The sequence below is a fragment of the Apium graveolens genome, chromosome 2 (assembly GCF_009905375.1).
Source record: "Apium graveolens cultivar Ventura chromosome 2, ASM990537v1, whole genome shotgun sequence".
In the NCBI taxonomy this organism is placed as follows: Eukaryota; Viridiplantae; Streptophyta; class Magnoliopsida; order Apiales; family Apiaceae; genus Apium; species Apium graveolens.
The window spans coordinates 29,004,418-29,028,777 of NC_133648.1; the positions used below are offsets into that span (position 1 = coordinate 29,004,418).

Here is a 24,360-nt window from a genome sequence, read left to right on the forward strand (position 1 = left end):
GTATGACACTAACCCTACTACACACAATACATATTTTAAAATACATATCTCATGTATAAATATTAGTTTTGCATATATTATTAATTAAACAATGTCACAAATAATTTAACAATATTATACTTTCAACACCGAGAAATTTGTGAATGAGCTGAGATATCTTCTACATCATATACAACAAGTTTTTATCGCCTGACATTCATATATATGAACTACGCAAATTATAATTAATAACCACATATTTGACTTAGAGATCATATATAATTAAAATATTTATTATTAACAGAATTATCAATCGTGAAAAAAGAAGAAGAAAAATTAGAACACAATAAATCATAACTCTAAAGTCTAAATATTCATTGAATATAAACTATTTACAGTTCTATTTTTTGTATATTTTAATTAAATTATTAAGGACGGTACTTTATTTTAATCACAAAAAAATTAAATTTGAAAAACTTTATATGCCAAATTTCGATATATTCTTTGAAAACAGCGCATGCCTTGTACAGTCAAATTTAAATTTAGTCGATAGTCCTTCAATTTTTTTAACAGAATTAAATAATAAATGGCCTAAAAGTACGATAATATAACATAAATATTTTTGAGTTAGAATGACCAAACTGTAAAATGTCATTTAACAAGGGAAAACAAATATAACTAGTCGATTATAATAAGGGTTTACAAAGCGGCGGGTCATCAAGTAGTCCATAAAGTTCACTCATCACTGTGTGTAGTATCTAATCTACTATCTGTATATTTATATAGCTGAACCCATTCGTGTCTCTGGAGTTGTTGTAATGGCGGCTGTAACAACACAATCCTCGTCATTTCACACTCTCAAACCATCTCTTGTCTCCCCAAACAACTCCACATGTTTCAAAACCCTAATTCTAAGTACCCCAAGACAACCTAGTAACTCTAAATTAGTTGTGTCTTGTTCAGCTAGCAGTAATCTCGATAAGCAACATCTCAATGACAACAACAACAGCAATAGTACTTTCTCCATTCTTGATCCAGCTTCACCTAGATCAAAGTAAGTTTTTCCAGTTTGATTATTGTCTTATTTTAATTGGTTTTGTGTAAATTCTGTTATGTATATTTCAGTTGTTATCATTTATGTGTGTTTTGGAAACTTGGTTTATATAAATGTTGAAGATTGAGATTATAACGAAATGAGTTGGTTTCGGTTAATTGAGGGGTTGGGTACCGATTTAGAGGCTTTCGATTAGGACATGTTTGTTAGGATGAGTTAGAATTCAGGTACTACTGTAAAGTATAGGTGTTTGGTTGTTATGTGGAGTTGAGAATGTTCGAGCTACTAATCCACAGTTGTTAAAAATTTTATGCGTGGTGGAAATTGTTGATACAATTATCTAAACAAGATATTTACCTCTTAAATTTTGTGCTTTTCCTGCTTTTTGTTCTGTCCTTAAGTTTCTTATGTTATGAAGTCTTATTGCTGTAGTGGACCAATTTGTTAATGTACCATTGAGACATTTTTAATTAACATGATGACTTGAGCCCTTTTTGCAACCCACACTACTAGGTCAGCAGCTTTATTTTTAGTGATTACAATTAAGAGTTGTTTTCCTCTACTTGCTGCATCAAAACCGAATCACAAGCATCTGACAAAAAAACGTTTGAGTAAGAATTGTAATCTGCATACCTTATGCTTTGCATAAATATAGGGGGCGAATCCGTATGGTTTAGCTAATACAGAGCATATATTATATATGATGTGAATGCAACTTTTGTCAATTATTTTTCTACATTATTAATTCAGGGTGAGGCGCCACTCAATTTCGGTTTTTGTTGGCGATGAAAGTGGAATGATAAATCGGATTGCAGGAGTCTTTGCACGAAGAGGGTATAACATCGAGTCTCTTGCTGTTGGATTAAATAAAGACAAGGCTCTCTTTACTATAGTTGTGTCGGGTACTGAAAAGGTGTTACAACAAGTGATGGAACAGCTACAGAAGCTCGTTAATGTTTTGAAGGTCGTTAAGCTAATATTCGTATGCAGTTGCACAGCATATGTTAGTATTTACATGCTTCAGTGCTAGCCAGTTGATAACCTTATGATTCATTAACCAGGTTGAAGATCTTTCACAAGAGCCACAGGTAGAGCGTGAACTAATGCTCATAAAGATTAATGCAGACCCGAAGTATCGGGCAGAGGTAATTAGTACTGATGTTGCTAAACAATAAATATTATTACCAACAACAGGATAATGAAGTTGCTATACGCAAGTCCCTGTCATTTCACAACCCTTCTTTTTCTCTATGTTTCACTAGAGCTATTTCTGTTTATGCTTTAGGTCATATGGTTAGTGGACATATTCAGAGCAAAAGTTGTGGACATTTCAGAGCATTCGTTGACAATTGAGGTGATTTCTAATGCACTTAATTCATGTAGCAAATGTGCAGCGAGCCCAAGTCTTTTGGTACATTCAATATATTTAAAATGATTCCTATACATGTTTAGACACTGGACAGTGTAGTTTAGTGATCAGTTTTTATAGTCTTCAACCGATTTAAAACTCATCTATCCGACAGAGCCTCACCACCCATGTTACCACCACCATCAAGTAAAAGGGAATTTGTAATTTTTTTTGGCGGGTTATTTATCTCTTGTTACCCTCATATGGGGAACAAGAAGCTGCCAATGTTGGACATGGGAAATCATCTCATGGTTTGACTGGAGGTAACTTATACCCCTCGAGTTTTAAAAATAATCTGTTTTTTTTACCATTTCTAAGTAACAGGAATTTAAAATGTTTAACTGTTATGATAATTTTCTCATATCAAAATCATATTGACAAATCTACACTAGTGGAATCTATTCAAAGACTTGATTGGGCATCTTCTTTTCCAAAGTATTACTATTATGATTTACGAGGGCATGTACCAAACAAACAGTTAATTACGTTCATGCACAGAAGGTTTTGTGTACTTAATATTAATCCTCAAAGTACTTATATCGATCCAGGTAACTGGTGATCCTGGAAAGATGGTTGCAGTGCAAAGAAATCTAAGCAAGTTTGGAATTAGAGAAATTGCTAGAACCGGAAAGGTTGGTTGTTTTTAACTACGAGATAACATCATACCGGCATTTTCTTCACCATCTCTGTATTTCATGTTTGAGCACTATTAGACGCATATTTCTGACCTCTGTTCAAAAAAAAAATGGGAATGTATAAAGATATTTAAAATGGATTTCAGTTTCTAATAATTCTAATAATTGTAATAATTTCTAAACTGGCTTGTTGTTATATTAGATTGCCTTGAGAAGGGAAAAGCTGGGCGAGTCTGCTCCCTTTTGGAGATTTTCAGCAGCTTCATATCCAGATCTTGAAGAAACCATGCCTATAGATACTCGCAAAGTGGCTAAAAAAGAATCACATTATGTTGATTCTGATACATTCCTTGGTGTAATTCTCCAAATTTTACTGCTGTTGTTTTTAATTTTAAATTTAATATATTTCTTGAATCTAAACATCGGCTTGTATACGCCGGCGCTTCCCTGTCTTGAAGTTTGGAACGGCAATAAGTGATTTTGATTTATACATTTTTACATGATATTTACCGGAAAAAAAATTCCGGCTATTTGCTCATGATCCTATCTCCCTAGTCATCTCTGGTTTAATGCAATTGTATATGACAATGATAAGTGATCTTGTTTGTAGGGAGATGTATATCCAGTTGAGTCCAATTCCGAGGCTTCAGTAAAGCAAGTTCTTGATGCTCACTGGGGTGTTCTAAATGATGAGGACGTAAGGAATTCTTATACTGCCAATGTGTTCTATACTTCTATTAATTGATTTTTTACGTGAGGTAACTTATCTGCAAGGTATGACATGCATACCTGAATTCATTTAGTTTTTGCTAAATCATACCTGAAATTTATAGCAACATCAGGAAGCATAATCAGCGCAACATCGACTGTTTCACAACTCTTTATATTCTTATTTCACATTCAACAATTACAATTTACCTCTCCTGTATCCTAAGGTTCACTAATGAAATTAAAGTATTTTACTTGTAAATGCTCCATGATTTTTGTGTTTAGTATGTTCTAGCACATGTGATTCGCCAAAATCAATTTTCCAGCACGTGCTTGAATGAAAATCTTTACTTGAGCACAGATGGCATACTGCATAACTGAAACATAAGTATTGGATATCGAGTCCCACAATGATGTGCCAGAAAGCGGAAACCTTGATAATCACCCATTTTAAATAGACCGAACTTGGCCTTCCCTTTGATTATTCCTAGGCCAATCTATTTATTTGTCCTAGTTATAACAAAACTGTGCAAGTGTTTGCAAATGCTTTCTTCAAATAAACCATGTCCTCTTGATGTTTTTTAGACAACTGGGCTTCGTTCACACACCTTATCGATGCTTGTAAATGATGTTCCTGGAGTTCTGAACATAGTAACAGGAGTTTTTGCTCGAAGAGGCTACAACATTCAGGTTTAATTGGTTTAGTTGATTTTCTACTGCTGTATCTTCTTATTAGGATATTTTTGTTCTTATATATATGTATTTGATGGCCAGAGTTTAGCTGTTGGACATGCAGAAGTTGAAGGGCTTTCTCGCATCACTACTGTTGTTCCTGGTACGGATGAATCAATTAGCAAGTTGGTGCAACAACTTTATAAGCTGATAGATCTTCATGAGGTGAGGATATTATCTCTCTGTAAGATTACAAAGTAAGCAGCTTAAAAGATTAATACCCTCTATCAGGCAAGAAGTAGAAACTAATACATTTGTATTCTATACATAATTGACTTAAGACCCTATCATAGTCTTACAACATTCAGGCAGTATGTCCATTTGTAGACGTAGCAATCTATTTTGTTTAGTTAAGTATTATACGTGAGGAAACACCGATATTTTTCCAGCCTAGTGGTGGACGATTTTGTCAGATTTAACTGAATGAAATTGCCCTGTTTGAAAAATTATCATAGGGTTTCATTATTATTTTGTAAATAGAGAATAACTCCGCACCGTGAGTTTAAAACAACAACTCAGATAGCTCATAAATTCTTGAGTTAAGTTTCTTATAAGTATGTGTTTGATGTCGTCGGTGCCCACACGTCAAGTTTAAAGACGTCCTTTTAGGCTACACTTTTGACAATCTCTTCGGTGCCCACACGTGAAGTTTTTTAAGTATGTGTTGCCTGAATCTGTAAGATATCTTTGCATTTAAGTAAGAACTGAATGCTTACAGCGCTCATTGTCTTTTTTAGGTCAGAGATATCACCCACTTACCATTTGCTGAGAGGGAACTGATGTTGATAAAAATTGCTGTCAATGCAACCGCCAGACGAAATGTTCTCGACATTGCCAGCATCTTCAGGGCAAAAGCCGTTGATGTGTCTGATCATACTATTACTCTTGAGGTGAATAGTTTTTTGTCTTTTTCAACCTCTTTTAGTTACATCCACATTATTAGAATTTTGAGGAATTAGAGTCATTTAAAGTGGTGGCGTCATAGGATTTCAAACTGTGGTGCCAGTACTAATTATATACTAGTTATGTCTGGAAACGGTGTTTAGTCTGCTGGAGTTTGAGACAACAAGTTCGTCTATTTGACTATTTCCCTGTATCTTGTTTTTGTGGGCATGCACATATTAGTCCATTTAACTTTTCTTCCATTGATCTGCAAAGACTCGCGGTTATAGAAGATCAGTAATGACATCACATATACTTTAAAGGACTTGTATAATGTTGATTATGAAGAGGCATATTAGCATAACAAGGTTAAGGAACAAAGTCCAACTTCCTTAATTGGTCGGGGTAGATGGGTATCTTGTTGTTGGAACTGGAATGTGTTAATGACAACTCTCTTTTAGAAAGCTATTAGTGCAACTCCAGTGGTTGGCACCCTTAAGGGGATCCAACTCTGCCACATTAAGAAAAATAGGAGTATTCTATCTCTATGTTCTCTCGCTTACACATCATTTTTGTCATCCTTTTTTTCAAAACCACTCCAACGGTAGGCACCCCGTGTAAAAGATGCTAAAAATTGTACAATACTAATATATATATATATATATATGCATGTATGTATGTATGTATGTACTATTAGAAAACTAATATTTTATTCATTTTTCAAAACCACTCCAACGGTAGGCACCCCGTGTAAAAGATGCCAAAAATTGTACAATACTGATATATATATATATATAGTACTATTAGAAAAAAAAAACTAATATTTTATTCATTTTTGGTCCCGCAAAAAAGTTGGAATACCTTATGGGATGCCAACTTTTGGCATCTCAAGTTGGCACCCTTGCAACCCCAATGGAGTGCTAACATGAGTGCCATGCCCTATTCCATGTCATGCCAAATGGCGTTGATACCATTCTTGGTACCCCTTATCGGAGTTGCTCTTAAGTGCTACATGAATAAAAGCCTCTCCATAAAAACCTGAATATTATATTGGGCTGAGGTTTGTGATGTTTTCTTATTAATTTTTTTGAATACTTGCTGATAAGCGAGGCGATTAATGGTTGCATGATTGTTTTATCTTCTTCTTAAAACATGAAATTATATAAAAATTAAGAATAATGTCCGTGACTTCATTCCAAGTATTTGTAAATTTGTTATGTGCATGCAGTTGAAACTTATACAGAATAACAGAAAAGAAAGAAATCTCTGTGTGTGTGTGTGCGTATGTTTATGTGTGTGTGTGTGCGTATGTTTGTGTGTGTGTGCACGTATATATTTCGGTTGATAATCAAGGGGCTTTCCATTGACATGGTTAATTTGCGGGAGGTTTTACTTCAGCACAGCGATAACCCATCCTTAAATACGGGCTCTACCACATTTTTCTTAAGTGAGTTTGTATGAGATGCCGACTTGCAAGTAATAGAGAAATCGCAACTACTACTGCTAATTCAGTCACTAAATATTGCTGGTTCTGTTGCCTAGTAGCCCATCATGCTGCAATCAGTTATGGCAGGGACACTTGATAAATGGTTTCCAACTCATTAGGTTTAAGTTGAAGTGTCCTTATGCAGCTTAGAAGATCTATATTTTGAGTTGGTTATTTACCTAGCATGATCTATCCAAGTCTTCAGTATTTTTGTTGTTTTTTTGTCATTTTTAAACTGTTAAATTATTTTATTTTTTTTGTTTTGTGCTCTTCCAGCTTACAGGAGATTTGCACAAGATGGTTGCTCTTCAAAGATTGTTGGAGCCTTATGGCATCTGTGAGGTTTGTATTTTTATTTCTCTTTTTTTAATCAGGATACGAGGGATAATGAAAACATGTTGTGTTTGCTTTATTTGAAATTATGCAAGGTATTTCTTTTGATTGTGTCAGTGATGTTCTTTTGTTTTATAGGTGGCCAGAACTGGCCGTGTGGCATTGATACGCGAGTCAGGAGTAGATTCCAATTATCTCCGCGGCTTTTCTTATCCGTACTAATTTTAACATCCGGGAGGGATGCAAATATTCACATTGACTATGTACATGCAGTGGCATTTGTTTAAGCTTTAGACGTGTAATTTAGATATAATCCAATAGTTTTAGAGAGTTTAAAATCTTAAGCGAGTTCTCCTGGTTGCTGTACTTTCTTATGCGGGGATTGTGTTCTGAAAGCTTGCTAATTTTTAAGGATTAAAATGTTGGAAGGAGGAAATCTATTGAAATGTTTGTGATGCCAAGCCAACCATATATGATGCCAACCACATACAGAGCAGTGTTATTCTCCTCACATCCTCATTTGTCGTAGACTTGTTTGTTCGTTTAAGATGTGTCAAGTAGTTCCTGCAAAAGCAGTGATGCGTTAATGTTGTAGTACTATTATTTAGTTAGGTACTACATAAATATGGATCTCGGGTTGGGTCAAACCCATTTGGGTCAGAAACAGATCGGGTATCTATCCCTAAATGTCAATAGACTCCGGCAATTTGATATCTACATTCGACATGTATATTAGTCTAGAACTAGAAATCGGTTCCCCACCAATTTTTTATCACAGTTTTTACCTGCACAAATCATCCCTTTGTTTGTACCTAACAAAACACTATTTTGTATATAAAAAATATCCTAAATATAAATATATTCATATATAAATATATTCATATATATATATATATATATATATAAACTTTGGCAATTCAGACAAAAGAGAAGATATTGGTAATTGGTTCGTAAGGTTGGTTTAAAATTTATGGAGATTAATGTCTAAACATATTTTCAAGAAACAAATTATGGATTCAAGGGTTGCGACGGATACTTTGTAGAATTTTAAGGACATTGGGATTGTGTTGGTCTGAAATTGTATATGGCTCTAGAATTGTGAGGATGATATTCAACAGTGTTCTCGAATTTATTGATCAGTTTGGGAACATAAATTATTTAAAATTTAGAGAGAAGTCTTGTATGAACAAAATTATGGGTTCAGATTTGTCTCATGTTCTTTTTTATTTTTATTGTTGCATTTGTGTTAGTATTTACTTTCTATTACTTTGTTGTGTACTATGCCGGGGGTTTTCACAAAATAACCTCTCTATTTTTCAGAGTATCAGTATGCATACATCTTACAACTCCCAGACACTACTGATATATAGGGATATGTTTGGTTTATTTTGGTTTATTTTACATGTATATTTATTTTTTAAATAATACATAATTTTAAAATAGTGCAGGTAAATATAGTTTTAATATATATGAATATATATGTAATATTTTGTTAAACGTTCACCTAAAAATCTTATATTTTTACTTAATTATTAAAAACCTAATTATATATTTTTATTAAAAAACGAAAATTGCATTTAGTAAAATGGAAATATGGACAGAAAAAAGTCAAACCGCAATTAAAAAGAAGCCGAGGGAGCATTGTATTCACTGAAGATGGAGATGGAGCATTGTATTCAGAGAATCAGAGACCTGGAGATGGCGATGCTAAGTAATCTTTAGATAGATGTGTTTGGCATTTTAGCACGCTGGAGTGGAGTACACGTACGTGTCATGCCTGGCTATGCACTAATATGTATTAGCTTAAATATCGTAGATTAAATATCGTCGGGGTCGGGGTGAGCGAGAATCGAATCAGAAACCTCTTAAAACAATGTCTCCAGACCCAAACACATTCGAAACAATCCTCCCATCTCGTTTCATCACATTCACCTATCCAAATCCCACTCTGCCTCACACCCTCCTCCGACTCGCCGTTCTTGACTCGCCCCTCACGCAACCCACCACCGATTCCCCTCAACTCGCCGCCATGTTTGTGCCAACTCACCGTGAATCAGACTGGATCTTCTCAACTCACTCCGGCCATCTCCAGCTCCTCCTCAATTTCCCCCAATTTTCCCGCCTTATTCTCATAGGTAATTTGCCCATTTCTCAAAACTTGTTAAATTCATTTACCCGACCCGAATGCGAAATGGGTCATGCCCATATGGTGAATCTTGAACAAAAGTTGACTCCTTTATTGTTTGCCTTGTCACCCAAGTCATGTTTTGAAAAGGGTTTGCCTAAAGTTGTGTTTTTGAGGTATGAGGATGATTTGATTAGTAGTGTTGTTGTTGAGGTTTGTGTTGGTGGTTTGGTTGGTGAAATGGTGGTTGAAGATGTTGAATTGAGTGGGTTTGAGGGTAGAGAGTTTAGGAGGAGGTTGAGGTTTAAGAGAATGCCTAATTTGGTACAGACCCAAGTTCGAATTTTTCCGAAAACTGGGACTGGTTTTGTGGGTCTTGAGGGTGTTGATTTTTGTCTTGATTTCGGGGTTTTGGTGCATCCTTATTTGGTTCCTATGGTGGCAGGTGTTTCGTTGATTGGTGGGTATTTGGACGAGAGGATTCGATGTGGGTTTAGGCCGAAAGCTTTGTGTTTGGGTGTTGGTGGTGGGGCTTTACTTGGGTTTTTGAGTAGGCATTTAGGATTTGAGGTTGTTGGTGTGGAGGCTGATGAGGTTGTTTTGAGAGTTGCGCGAGAGTATTTTGGTTTGGATGATTGTGATGGGCTGGTTCGGGTTTGTTTGGGAGATGCAATAGAATTCTTGGAGAAATTTGCTAGTGATGATAAATTTGATGTTGTTATGGTTGATCTGGATTCGAGTGACGCTAATATGGGTCTTAGTGCACCGCCATTAGAGTTTGTAAAGAAGGATGTTCTTTTAGCGGCTAGATTGGTTCTTTCAGATCATGGTATACTTGTAATCAATGTGATTCTTCCTGCCATTTCCTCATTTTATGAGACATTGATAGTGAGTTTGAAAAATGATTTTGACGAATTATATGAAGTAGATGTTAGAAATGGAGAGAATTTTGTTCTTATTGCTACCACATCAACAGTTAAAATTTCTTCTATTGGTACCACGGATATGTTTCTGTCAAAGTTGAAACAGTCTATATCAGGAGAATATATCGATTCCATTAGAAAACTTTAGTGCCATGCTGGTTGCTGAATTAGATAGAGAAGTTGGTAAAATCATTCGAGAACTGCTTGTAGTTGGAACATTGATTCCCTTCAAGGAACTTAGATAGATGAGCCTGGGGTAGGACTACGCCTATATATACATTGTAATGTTTTCCAATCAAAGTGATTGTGTTGTCAAGAACCAAAGAGCATCAATCAAGGTGCCATGTATATCAAGTTCTGTTCACAAAGTTGGTTACCAAGACTTCCGCCATATAGGTGCAAAAAGTTTAATGTGGTTGTCTACTGGAGAATGTAGATGTGTATTAGTCTGGGAATGGTATTTCAAATAGACCATCTTTTACCAGGATCACTGTCAATGAAGAAGAGTGCTTTGCTTCCATCTATGGAAGACGGAAAAATGAGTTCTGTATCCAGATGTGGTATCATGTCTGATTGTCATATCTTCCGAAGGTATGGTTTGGGTGAACTCTGTCTCAACTTGTTGCTGCATGCAAATGGCAGACCCTGATTTTAGATGTAAGGCTCAATACTTAAACCAGATGGAATTACTGTAACCCTTTACTGTTATAATTACTGGCTGCACAGTGCTGCATGATGCTAATGGAGGAAAGAAGTTGTGTTTCCATACTCCACCCGAAGTAACTGGTGGTGAGAAAATATTATACCTATCTTGGCATTGTAAAACCAAATTAAATTGGTGAAATAAAATCCAGGGTTGCATATCTTGATATCCAACTATCTATCTCTCCATGCTAAATGTAATAACCGGAATGAAATATAATTTGGTATATCTCTAATTTTTGTTGACTTGGTTATTCTTTCAATCACGACTATTAGTATAAAAATACATTACCCAAGTTCACATATTCGAGGCCGTCAACAATAAATAATTATATTATTATTTATAAAGATACAAATAAGCTTGTATAATGTCAACTCAATGGATTTTGATGTGATGAACATTTTTTTTGTTTTTGGTATATGAACAAATAACGTTGATACAAATTTCTGGTTAAGTGTATGCATAAAAAAAGGAGTTGCAATGTAAAGGTTTAAATTGAAAATTTGGGAATGAATTTTTTCAGCTGAACAATGGCTTAAAAACAGTAAAATGGTGTTATAATTGGTTATGTGTTTCAGGTCAAGAGAATGTAGAAGATTAATTATTTTTCAGAAATACGGGACTTTTACTTGTACAGATATGAAATCTGTGCCATCCATATATACAACTAAACAAAAAAAAACGAGCAGTGAGATGTAGTGTTGATAAACTTTGTGAAGTAGAGTATTAGTGCTAAATTACATTTCTGATGATTGTATAATTAGCAGATGCTAAACTAAATTGTTATGTTTGGAACTGGATGGTTTGCTCAGTTGCTCTGTTTTTTTTGCTCAACACTGTGTTGAAGTGTGACTTGCTCCGTTTTTCTCATCAATAATTAAACTATTAAAGTGATTTAAGGCCCTGTTTGGCGAAGAGTTTGTAAGTAAGAGTCTTTTTGACCTAACTTATAAATAAAATATATAACTGATAAGTTGAATGTTATTAACCACGTATTTTTTTCTCAACTTATTTTGATTTTACACTATTTTATTAACTTTTGTTTTAAAATATATGTTTTTTATTTTTTTTTCTAATTTAAAATTCATAAATTAAGATAATTATATTTTTAAAAATTATTTATTTTAATTTATTTAAATAAAAAAGTTCCGAATTATAAATAAAATTATCCAAACACTTATATAATTTATAAATATATATTTAATGATCCCTCTTAATACTATTTATTTTATATCATAAATTATTTATTTTAAAATTTCTCAAACAGACACTAAAAATCGAATTATTTTTCACTTATAAGTTCACCAACAGCTCCTGGGCGAAAAAAGTTTAACCAGAGCTAAAAATGGCGTATTGGTATTTATGTCCCCTGTAGAATTCTCATCCACTCAATCAAGCTTTTCAACAAAGGTAAACTTAACATTCTGCACTTGCTCCTGTCAAGCATAGTTGACTATACCGTTTGCACAAATGAATAAATTATAAAAACAGCCAACCTAAGCTTTATATTCATTTTAATTTAACTAACAGGGCAGAAAAATATATTTATCTTTAAGAGGGAGGAAAAGTGAAGTTTTACAGATATAAAAGGAGAGATAATGAGCACAGTTGCATGCCGTTTGCTTTTAACACATACTTCAACTTTTTATATGTTTTTTTTAATACTCGACACACATTGTAAGATAAATATAAAATATATTTTCATAATTTATTCTTAAATTTTTCTTTTTTTATTAAACTTTAAACATCAATTTTTTATTAAAAAAATTTTAAAAAAATTATATAACTATACTTTAGAAAAACATTAAAATACTTGCCGAACTCTACATTCCCCAACATAGAGTTCTCAATGAGATAGAGGGAGTACAAATTTTTGATTCCTGATGCGGTTAATTTTTTTGTGGAGAGTACAAAAAATTATGAATAAGAATGTAATGACAACATGCTCGAGATACGTATTTCAGTGACTAAATTTTGCAATTCAATGAGGTCTTGATCGTAATTTATTTTTTAATTTTTAATTTTTTGTATTAAACTTTAAACATTAAATTTTTATTTAAAAGAGAAAAAAATTAAAAAAAATATGTAAATATACTTTAGAGGAGAATTAAAATGTTTGCCGAACACTACATTCCCCAACGTAGAGTTCTCAATGAGACAGAGGGAGTACAAGTTTTTGACTTCTGATGCGGTTAAATTTTTGTGGAGAGTATAAAAGGTCATTAATAAGAATGTAATGACAACATGCTCGACATGATACGTATTTCAATAACTAAATTTTGTAATTCAACGAGTTCTCGTGACGCAGTTTGTTGCCCGTTCACCTTTCACGTTTATAATTTGAATGTAATATTAATAAAAATAGAAACATATTTGAGATAATTGTAAAAATATTAAAAATCCTGAAAATTGAAAAGAACCTTGTTTTATAAATTTTTAGAGCAATTTATTCCTTGACATTGTATTAAGGAATCGACCTGAGCTATGAGATCAAAATAACCGGTCACTCTAGAACCCAGCGGGGTTAACCTCCGGGTGAAGATCAAGGTGGGTTAAGCTAAAGGTGTGTAAATTGGTGTTAGAAGGTTTATGGAAACCTATTCGTGAAATAAATCAATAATCAGAGCAAGCAAGCGATCAGTGTAAGGAAAATAAAAAGAGAAATTAGTCTCGAAAGGTCTTAAGACAAATCCCAGGTGCGGGAGTTTGACTACGCTAATGAGTAAGAACATTTTTTATTGGGATTGTCAAGAGACGGTCAAAATTGAGGTAGCAAAGCACTCTTTGTTGTCCATCGTTTGGAATTGGTAAGATGTCATAAAATTGCCAATCAATTTTGCCAATTTTTGGTAAATTTTCAAAATAGTTAAATTACATATATAAGGACAAAAATATATATTATCAATATTTTTTTAGTTTAAAAGTTACTTGTTATTTAATTGAAGGTACCACAAGACAACTTTAAAAGGTTGTTAGGTATTGGAGTAGAAAGTTACAAAGTTACATGAAATTGTGTTAAAATAAAAAATCTCTGGTATATATAATAGCCGAATATGGTTATAAAATTAGTGAGACTTTTTATTCTCAGTAAAATGACGGATTTGACATGTATATATCATAATCATAATTAAAAAATTGTAATTGATGAAAATAGAACCACAATATGCCCATTAATTCTAACACTACAATAACACTATAACACTATGTCTTTTATGTTTTTAATCAAGTATTTAATATGTGTGTCGCTAAAAAATAAAATTTCATCTTTCTATTACAATTCATGAAAAAACTTTTTATTCATGTTTTTTCGTTTAAATATATTGATTAGCTAGCTATATATTTCTAAATAATTAAGTTACTATACATAATAATTTTGATCAATATCTAACAAATAAAAATAATCATTATACAGAAAATATAAATAAATTAAGACATAACATGTATTTAGTAAATAATGTAATATATTTTCAAGTAATCATCTTGTTAAAATTTACGATATTATATGTAATAATTAATTAATAATATCAAATATCAAGTTCACACTAATGCAAATAAAATAAACAAATAAAGTTTATCATGCGTGTTTATTTAATAAAAATATATTGTTCAAAAGTATACATAATATAATTTTAAGAAAATAAATTGATATATTTTAGTCATTTGACCAAATTGACAACAAAAAATCAAATAATTCAAAATATTGGAATAAATGAAATAATGTTAGATGGACACATAATTCATAAATTTATTTAATTTTTGATTTAAACCAATATATTTAGATTTATTTCGAACTTAATATCATTATCTAATCGATACAAAAAGTCAATATTTGACCATTTTTAACCTCCTGGTGGAGATCAAGGTGGGTTAAGCTCAAAGTGTGTAAATTGGTGCCGAAGGTTTATGGAAACCTATTCGGTAAAAAAAAATTAATCAGAGCAAACGGTTACCGCAAGGGAAGCAAAGAGAGAAGTTAGTCTCCAAAGGGCTTAAGACAAGTAACCGTGTGTGCGGGAGTTTGACTACGCTAATGAGTAAGAATATTTTTCATAGGGGTTGTCAAAAAACTGTCAAAGTTGAGGTAACAAGGCACTCTTGGTTGTCGTTCGTTTGGAATTGGTAGGTTGTCATAAGATTGCCAATCAATTTGCCAACTTTTGGTAAATTTTCAAAATAGTTAAAATACATATATAAGTACAAAAATATATTTTATCAATATTTTTTTAGTTTAAGAGTTACCTGTTATTTAACTGAAGGGATTACAGGACAACTTTAAAACGTTGATAGCTATTATAGTAGAAAGTTACTAAGTTACATGAAATTGTGTTAAAATAAAAAATCTCTTTTATATATAATAGCCCAACATGACTATTAAATTAATGAAACTTTTTATTTTCAGTAAAATGACGGATTTGCCATATATCTATCATAATTAAAAAATTGTTAGGAAATCTGATGCGGATCAAGGAATGAATATGTTAATTTGGATTTGGTTATGCGTACTTGTGGTGATGCTCAATTGGAGAGGATGCAAACATGGGTTATGAAGCTTACTTGGATAACAAGGAATAAAGGAGCGGTGCATGAAATTGGACAAAAAGCTGATTATTATATAATTATTAATTAGAATTTTGCTTGCAAGTTTTTAGCTTTCACTTGAAAGGGTTTTTCTTATTTTAAGCACTTAGGATTTTATTTTCCTATTTGGATTTGGTTTTTGTCTTTTTTGTATTCGGGTTTGGTTTTTAAATTTGTTTCCTGGAAGGATTTAGATATTGGCTAATTCAAGCTGATACTGAATTTCTCTTGGAATCCTATTGGGTTTGGATTATTGTCTAAGCCTAAAATACCCCTCTCATGTAATCTTTTAAGAGAGACAATGGATGATATAAAACTTATGTTTTGAGATAAAGTATGAGTAGTTTTTCTTTTCTCTAAACTTCAATTACTGGATTGTTTTGAAGATTAGATTCGAATTACTTAGTTTATAGATTGATCTAAGCAATTTGAGATTCAAAGTTCGCGTTTTCTCCAATTTCTTAATTGTTCGGAGATCTAGGTTCAAAAAAAATATATACTATTCACGAGTTAGTGTTCACGAGTACTGTTCACGGGTACTATTTATTAAAAAATTCAGATTTTTCTTATGGTTACGGATGAATTACTCAAAAAATTACTTGGAAAATTGGATGAGATTGATAAACGTACTCAAAAGCTTTCTAATTAAACGGAATCGTGGTTTGATGAATTGGATAAAATTTTAGTTAAGGTGAAAGATAGTGATGAAGTCTATGATCCTGGTATCAGAGCTTGGTTATTTTACAGGTTTGGGTAGCATAGATGATTTTGTTGAATGGGTTACACAAGTCGACAAGATTTCTGCTTATACAAGTTGGGCTGAGATGAAAATATTCAAGATTGCAGCGCTTAAACTTACAAAGAAAACAGGCTTGTGGTTTGATAATCTAAACACAAAAAGAGTTAGATCTGGAAAATAAAAGATTATGATTTGGAAATCTCTGAAGAAGAAACTTCGTGCAAAATATATTCCTTTGCATTATAAATTCGAGTGTATAATGAAGATGACATCCATCTCTCAAGGTACTATGAGTGTTTCTGAGCATACTTCTGAATTTTATAGATTGCGCCTTATTTGTGACTTAGAGGAGACGAAAATAATGAAAATTGGAAGATTTATTCGTGGATTGAATTTGCCTATTTATCGAAAGGTTAAATCAAGTCCATATATCTCATTTAATGATGTATGCAATCTTGTTTTGGAATTTGAATCTTTTCAAAAAGACGAGAAATTGAAGTCTTCCCTTCACGAGTTCACTCTTTCAGAAGAAACTAAAGAAGAAGACTTGGTCAGTGTGGAGAATGTTACGAATCTTGTTGTTGATTACCAGGTGTTAAGTGTGGCGACTACATCGAGTTTCGATGAAAAGGATGAACCAGTTACAAAAGAAACTATAATAGAGAAGTATGAAGAAAGAAAGTCACATGATGATAAAGTGTTGTTTGTTGAAGAAAATCAAATAGATACATCTCTTAAACTTGTGTGTCGTGACATGGTTGAAGAGAAAAAGGTACTCGAGGATATGTTCCAAACTAAAGAGGTTGTGTACAAGGAAAACAACATCATCATCATGGAACACATTGATTTTCTAAGGGTAAAGAACTTGTTAAATGCACCTATCTCAACAAACTATCTTATTCTTTCGAGTTTACTTCCTAAGATACTGGTCATGGAATTGCAATTCAAAACTTTCAAGTTCTACGAGAAATCATCTCGTTATGTGCTTATTCTTAAATACTTTAGAACTCGAGGACGAGTTTTTTTCAAAGGAGAGGAGAATGATGAGGATCAAGGAATGAATATATTAATTTGGATTTGGTTATGCGTACTTGTGGTGATGCTCAATTGGAGAGGATGCAAACATGGGTTATGAAACTTACTTGGACAACAAGAAATAAAGGAGCGGTGCATGAAGTTGGACAAGAAGCTGATTATTATATAATTATTAATTAGAATTTTGCTTGCAAGTTTTTACCTTTCACTTGAAAGGGTTTTTCTTGTTTTAAGCACTTGGGATTTTATTTTCCTATTTGGATTTGGTTTTTGTCTTTTTACTATTCGGGTTTGGTTTTTAAATTTGTTTCCTGGAAGGATTTAGATATTGGTTAATCAAGATGATATTGAATTTCTCTTGGAATCCTATTGGGTTTGGGTTATTGTCTAAGCCTATAAATACCTCTCTCATGTAATCTTTTAAGAGAGACAGTGGATGATATAAAACTTGTGTTTTGAGATAAACTATGACTAGTTTTTCTTTTCTCTAAACTTCAATTACTGGATTGTTTTGAAGATTAGATTCGAATTACTTAGTTTCTGAATTGATCTAAGCAATTTGAGATTCAAAGTTCACGTTTCTGGATTGATTGTGTTCTTTTGAAATATCCTCTTCTTCTCTTATCCCTTTTCTTCTTCTTCTTTTCTTTCTTTGTGGAGAGATCCACATCAAAATCAAACCACAGTCTACCCATTAGTTCTAACACTACAATACCACTATAACACTATGTGTTTTTATGTTTTTAATCAAGCATTTGATATGTGTGTCGCTAAAAAGTAAAATTTCATCTTACTATTCCAATTCATGAAATAACCTTTTTATTCATGTTTTTCCATATATATATATATTGATTTAGTTAGCTATATATTTCTAAATAATTAAAGTTACAATACATAATAATTTTAATCAATATCTAACATATAAAAATAATAATCAAAAAATATAAACAGATTAAGATATAACATATATTTAGTAAATAATGTAATATATTTCCAAGTAATCGTCTTGTTAAAATCTACGATATTATATGTAATAATTAATTAATAATATCAAATATCAAGTTCACACTAATATAAAAAAATAAACAAATAAAGTTTATCATGCTTGTTTATTCAATAAAAATTATATTGTTAGAAGGTACATATGTTAGATATATTTGATAATGTCATGGCTAATATGTCTTATGTTTAGCTTTCAGATCTTGTGTGAACAGGATATATCAGTACTTAACTGTTGATCAGTGCTTATACTGGAAGTCAGGACTTAAGGATATCAGTACTTATATTATCAGGAGATAATCATCAGAAGATAGATATCAGAACTTAAGTGCTGAAGGACGATCAGATAAGGACAGTAGCTGATTAAAGGAAAGAAGATAGAGATAAAACATAAGAAGAGATATGCATGAAGAAGGAATTCCATGAAGAATGAAATACTTGGAATAGAAGATATCTGATTGATATATTTTAGGAAGCAGAATTATATTCCATATCAATTAGCGATTATCTTGTAACTGTGTAATATATAAACACAGGTATAGGGTTTACACTATAAGTGTTATCATTATCGAAGTTATTAATATATATAACCCTAGCAGCTCTCGTGATATTTGTTCATCACTGAGAGGTAACAGTTCCATATTGTAACAGAGTTTATTGTTTCAATAAAGTTTGTTTTCTGTTACTCAAGTTCTTTAAGTTCGATTTGAGTGTACTATACACTGTATTCACCCCCTCTACAGTGTGTGTGTGTGACCTAACAATTGGTATCAGAGCCTATCTGTTAACTTACATACAGTTAAAGATCCAAACACAATCATGTCGGACACAGAAACTCCAACTAAGCCTACCACAACTGAGGAACCACCAAATACACAAATTCAGAGTCGGTACGAGACCATCAGAGTTCCCATACTGAGACCATCTGAATATCCCATATGGAAGGTAAGGATGACCATGTTCCTGGAAGCAACAGATCCAGAATACCTGGATAGAATCAAGGAAGGTCCTCACAAACCAACCAAACTCGCTGTTGTAGTTGCAGGTGAAGCAGCAATGACCGTACCAAAGGAGAAGAGTGATTAACTGCTGAGGACATAGCATCAATTGCTAAGGATGCTAAGGTACGACACTTACTGCATAGTGCCATTGATAATGTAATGTCAAACAGGGTAATCAACTGCAAGACTGCTAAGGAGATATGGGATGCTCTGGAAACAAGATGTCAGGGAATTGACACAATTAAGAAAAACAAGGAGACAATACTCACTCAAGAGTATGAACACTTTGACTCAAAGACTAATGAGTCATTGAATAATTTATATGATAGATTTGTCAAACTTTTGAATGATTTGTCATTGGTTGATAAAGAGTATGATCTTGAAGATTCAAACCTTAAGTTCCTGTTAGCTCTTCCTGAATGCTGGGATTTGAAGGCAACGACAATAAGAGACAACTACAATCTTGATGAAACAACTCTTGACGAAATCTATGGAATGCTCAAGACACACGAGCTGGAGATGGCAGCAGGAGTGGCATGTAACAGCCATTCCTGAGGAGATCTGGGACTCTGTCCCACAGGAGGTGCTAGCTCACCTTCTATTCTTCGAGATGGATTATCATCGCCATCTGGCGCGCCTGGAGGAGGAAAGGCGGGAAACTATCCATCAGCAAGAGCGAATCATACAACTCGCCATCTTGTTCGTCGAAGATAGGAAGAGGAAGATGACTTAATCTCATCTTCTTCCTGTTCTTCTTCATCCTCAGCTTTGTCAGGCTTCTTAGCTAGGACTAAAGCTGTTGACGTTAGGATTAGAAGCTTAGGGAAAATCTTGTATAAGTACTGATGTAATTTTCATTTCATCAATGTATTGTCTTGATATATTAATGAAAGTTGTTTTTACTTCAAGATTTTGTCTCTGAGTTATTTTATCTTGTGTTGTTAAATCTTGCTTGATATTCTGATGACCATTTAAATTTTGTCTTTATTTAAGTTCTGATTCTTTGTCAGCACTTATTCATCGAAATTATCTCGGTCATTTTTAACATGATTCATTTTCAGAATATTAATGTTGCAGTGAAAAATACTTCAATCAGTGCTAACGGTTTAAATTTTGAATTAAAACTGTGTCTCTTGATAAATGGAACGGTTTTTCCTTGAAACAAGGCAACTGGGTAAGTAATCATTCCTGTTTTCTCGAGCCCAGTAACTATCCGTTATTACTGCATGTCTGATAGGTGTCCAACGGTAATATTTTTTTTGTATAAGTACAGCAGAGAGAAGATTTCTGTAATCTTTTTAATTTCTTCATCTTTTATCTCTCTTCTTACTTTTACTCTCATTCACTTTACTTTTTTCGTTGTTTTCATACAGATATTATCTCAAACACCTAACAGGCATACTTGAATCTCAATATTTTTTCACATGGCACCAAAGGATTTAATCATTGATGGAGCAAAGTTTGTTCCAAACAACTATGCTGCAATTCTTGATCATGCTGAAGCTCCATCTGAATTGCACTTTGTGCAAGATCTTCTTGCACATAGTAAGGTTGGGTACGCCTTAACTCAGCCTGAATTATTTTCAAGTCAACAAGTTCTGCGGTTCTGGAGGACTGGAGTTTTTGATGATGGTGGTAAACGAGGAACTCCCAGTATTATCTTCCAAGTGGGTGATTCATCCTATGTAGTCACTTCTGGTACAGTATGAAGAGCATTACATCTTCCAGAAGATTGTACCTTCTCTATACCAGAGAAATCAGAACTTCGGGGGTTAATGACTGAATTGGGATATGAAAAGAGTCTGACGAAACTTGGACAGTTGAAACGGGCTAATATCAGAAGAGAATGGAGTTTCTTCTTCGATTGCATCACCAAGGCTTTTGGCAACAAGTGTTCAAATTTTGATGCCATCCCAATTCTGAGTCAGCACATCGGGTATGCTATTATTCATCAAACTCATTTTGATTTTGCAACTGGGATAATTGGTTTTATTGGGGATAGGATGACAGAGGATCGAGATGTTGTTTATTTTGCTAGATTCTGTCAACTTATTTACACGTATTGTACTGCTGAACCCCAGTTAGTCAGCACTCAAACCCCACCTTTTAAGGTTACAAAAAGGTACTTTAACGACCTGATAAATGCTGACATAAAGAAATCAATGGTGAGACAATTACAGATTCCTCAGTCTGTGAAACAGATTCTGGTAAATGCTGATCCTGCTACTTACAAATCTGTTTACTCAAATGTTCAACCAACTCACCATAACCAAAATCCATCAACCTCAGTACCTACCTCTCATTCTACTCAACCTACCCTCAGAACTTATCTCCAATCATATCTCTCCACTTCACAGACTGCTCAACCTTCTTCTTCAGCACCTACTGTGAAGCCTACATCCTCTACGCCAAAGAGAACAAAGACTGTTCCTCACACATCTCAAAAGAGGAGGAGAATTACTTTGAGAGATGAATCAGATTCTGAGGATCAGATTCCTTCTTCAGAACCTGTAGTCAATGAAGCTGAGAAGGCAACTTCTCAGAAGGATTCTGCATTTGGGGGTTCTAGGCTTCTCAAGAGGCTTAGACGTATGACGGTTCCTGACACTCCCAAGGAATCCAAATCAACAAGGAAGTACAAGAAACAGAGGGCACAAAGGCCAGTTTCAGATGATGAGGAGGAAGCAGCTAAGGAAGGGGATCAGGAATCTCTGATCTCACAAGACAAGGAATTTGCTCCAGTCACTTCTTCTCCATCAACTCCATCTCAGGAACCTGTATCTGACAAGGCTAATTCACCTTCTGTGTCTCTTGTTGATCCAGGCACAAGTGCTGAAATTGATATTCAGAACCTGGTTGTGCCTGAAATACTTTTCTTAGAAGCTCCAACAGCAAATAATCCTTCCACAACACCTGTTACTGATGCTGTTCAAACTCCTGAGTTATCACTCACACCTTCTCTGCATCAAGATGCTGATGATCAGATTTTAGGTGAGCATCAGGATATGCTGTTGATCAGAACTTAATATCAGATCAGCAATTAGAGGATGCTGAAGCCTCCATTGCTACTCACACTGTTGTCTTATCAGAAGATACTGATTCTCTAAGTTCTGATGCTGCAAATGTTGGAGATACTGGTGAGGCTGCTACAACTGTAGATGCTGATGAAGCAGGTCCTTCAGGACATACTCCTCCACTGACTCTTCCAAAGTCTGAACTGGTAAAGGAGTTTGTTATCGGGGATGCACCAGTACCTTGGAGTGAAACTCCTGCAGGTCAGGAGTGGACTAAGGAATGGAACTTAGTTTCCTGTGTTCCAAATGCTTTACATCTTGCTGAGCACTTGACTAAAGCTGATGAAATATTACATTCTGATGATTTTAAAACCCAGCTTAGAGTCACTGCATTGAGTACTAAACATTTACAAGGTCTTCATTCTAACACTCATGCAGAGCTACACAAGATTCAGGAGAACTTTATCAAACAGGAACAAGTTTGGAAAATTGATAAGAAAAAGTTCTTCCAACCTACCATTGACAGAGTTGCTTATATTGAGAAAACTCAAGAGAAGCAACAAGCTCAGATTGATCAAATTCTGACAAACCAAGCTTCTCAGCAATCGCAACTTACTGAAATCCAGACCTCAGTGGAACTACTTATCTCTCTTTTATTACCTGCTGATGCCAAAAAGGGGGAGAAGGTAATTAAGTCCAAATGCAAAACCAACAAGACACTGCAAGGAAAGGATGATGGAAAAGATGACCAAGGAAACTCTGGAATGGGTAGTGGTCATAGTCAAGGTAGAAGGTTTACATCAAGACAAGATAGTCACAGAACAAGTTCTGATACTGGGAAAAGAATAAGTTCTGCTGCTGGTAAAAGGATAAGTTCTGATGAACTTCTAGATCTTGATGAGGAAATGTCAAGACAGTTATTTCTTCAAGAAAATCCAGGGATGGACTTGGAAAGTTTAAAGAAAGAAGAAGCCAGACTTAAATCAGAGAAAGTCACATCTAAATCTGAAGCTTCTGGTAAAAAGTTACTTCCAAAACCTAAAGGCATTGTGATCAAAGAAAGGATACATACTGAAGAAACTTTGACTAGATCACAACCACAGATAGATCCAAGATCTAAGGGTAAAGAAAAGGTTGGTGAACCTATCAAGCCTTATGTATCTCCTGAGAAAGAAGAAATTACTGATGGAAAAGATGATCTTGCTCTGACTTCAAGAAAAGTTCTTAAAACAACCTCTGACATGGCTCAAGTTGTTCAGAGTCAAGAAATTGTAAGTTCTGATATTCAGAAGAAGCAAGTAACCTCTGACAGTGCTCAAGTTAACTTGATATCAGAAAATAGATCTAAAACACTCCTACCAGGATTCACTAAAGCAAAACAGACTCAATCTTTGAAGACTACTCCAAGTGGTTTTGAAGCAAGAGTAGTTACTGGAAAGGAAGCTATAGATAAAACTGGATTGGGAAGTGCTGATGAAAGAAGAGTACACAACACTACCGATGATCCAACTTCCTTGAGTGAACCAGGTATTGGAGCAACTCCTGAGAGATTGAATCAACTAGAATCTGTACAGATGGTTTACCATACCTACTTGAAAGAATACATCATGTTGTATTTCATGACAGATGGTAGGGTTTATCATATAAGACAAAATGCCACTCCTTTGAAGTATTTTGAAGAATTGGAGCATGTACTTTTCTTACTTCAAGTGGATGACAGAATAACAGAGACTGCTGCAAACTACTTAAAAGAACAGATTCAGAGACAGAAAAGGCTTTATTCTGTTAAGTCTGACAGCAGATATGTTCCAAAGTACAGAGATCACAATGGGGATATTGTTGATATGAAGCCTAATACTGCACAGATCAGAACGTATCTTGGTATTAAGGGACTTGAATTCAATCTTGAATCTGACAAAGCTTATGTCATAAGACTAGACCAGGAGTTAAGGAAAGCAAAGATTAATGATCTCAGAGCTGCAATCTTTCAAACTGGTGAAGATACTGCAGAGCTTAAAGGTGTTAA

At 33.9% G+C, this 24,360-nt stretch overlaps 2 protein-coding genes across 2 annotated transcripts; both read left to right on the top strand.

Moving 5' to 3' along the window:
* The first annotated feature begins 672 nt into the window (after nucleotides 1–672).
* Nucleotides 673–7,934, top strand: LOC141707200 (acetolactate synthase small subunit 1, chloroplastic-like). Its single transcript, XM_074510242.1, has 12 exons — nucleotides 673–1,033; nucleotides 1,784–1,997; nucleotides 2,095–2,178; nucleotides 2,319–2,387; nucleotides 2,990–3,073; nucleotides 3,279–3,431; nucleotides 3,687–3,773; nucleotides 4,370–4,474; nucleotides 4,559–4,681; nucleotides 5,254–5,406; nucleotides 7,161–7,226; nucleotides 7,356–7,934. Exons 1-12 carry the CDS (start codon nucleotides 798–800, stop codon nucleotides 7,437–7,439), a joined length of 1,458 nt encoding a protein of 485 aa, XP_074366343.1. The 5' UTR covers nucleotides 673–797; the 3' UTR covers nucleotides 7,440–7,934.
* Nucleotides 7,935–8,832: 898 nt separating this feature from the next.
* LOC141707201 (uncharacterized) lies at nucleotides 8,833–11,190 on the top strand. Its single transcript, XM_074510243.1, has one exon. The coding sequence runs from the start codon at nucleotides 9,091–9,093 to the stop codon at nucleotides 10,411–10,413; it is 1,323 nt and encodes a 440-aa protein (XP_074366344.1). The 5' UTR covers nucleotides 8,833–9,090; the 3' UTR covers nucleotides 10,414–11,190.
* Nucleotides 11,191–24,360: the final 13,170 nt, after the last annotated feature.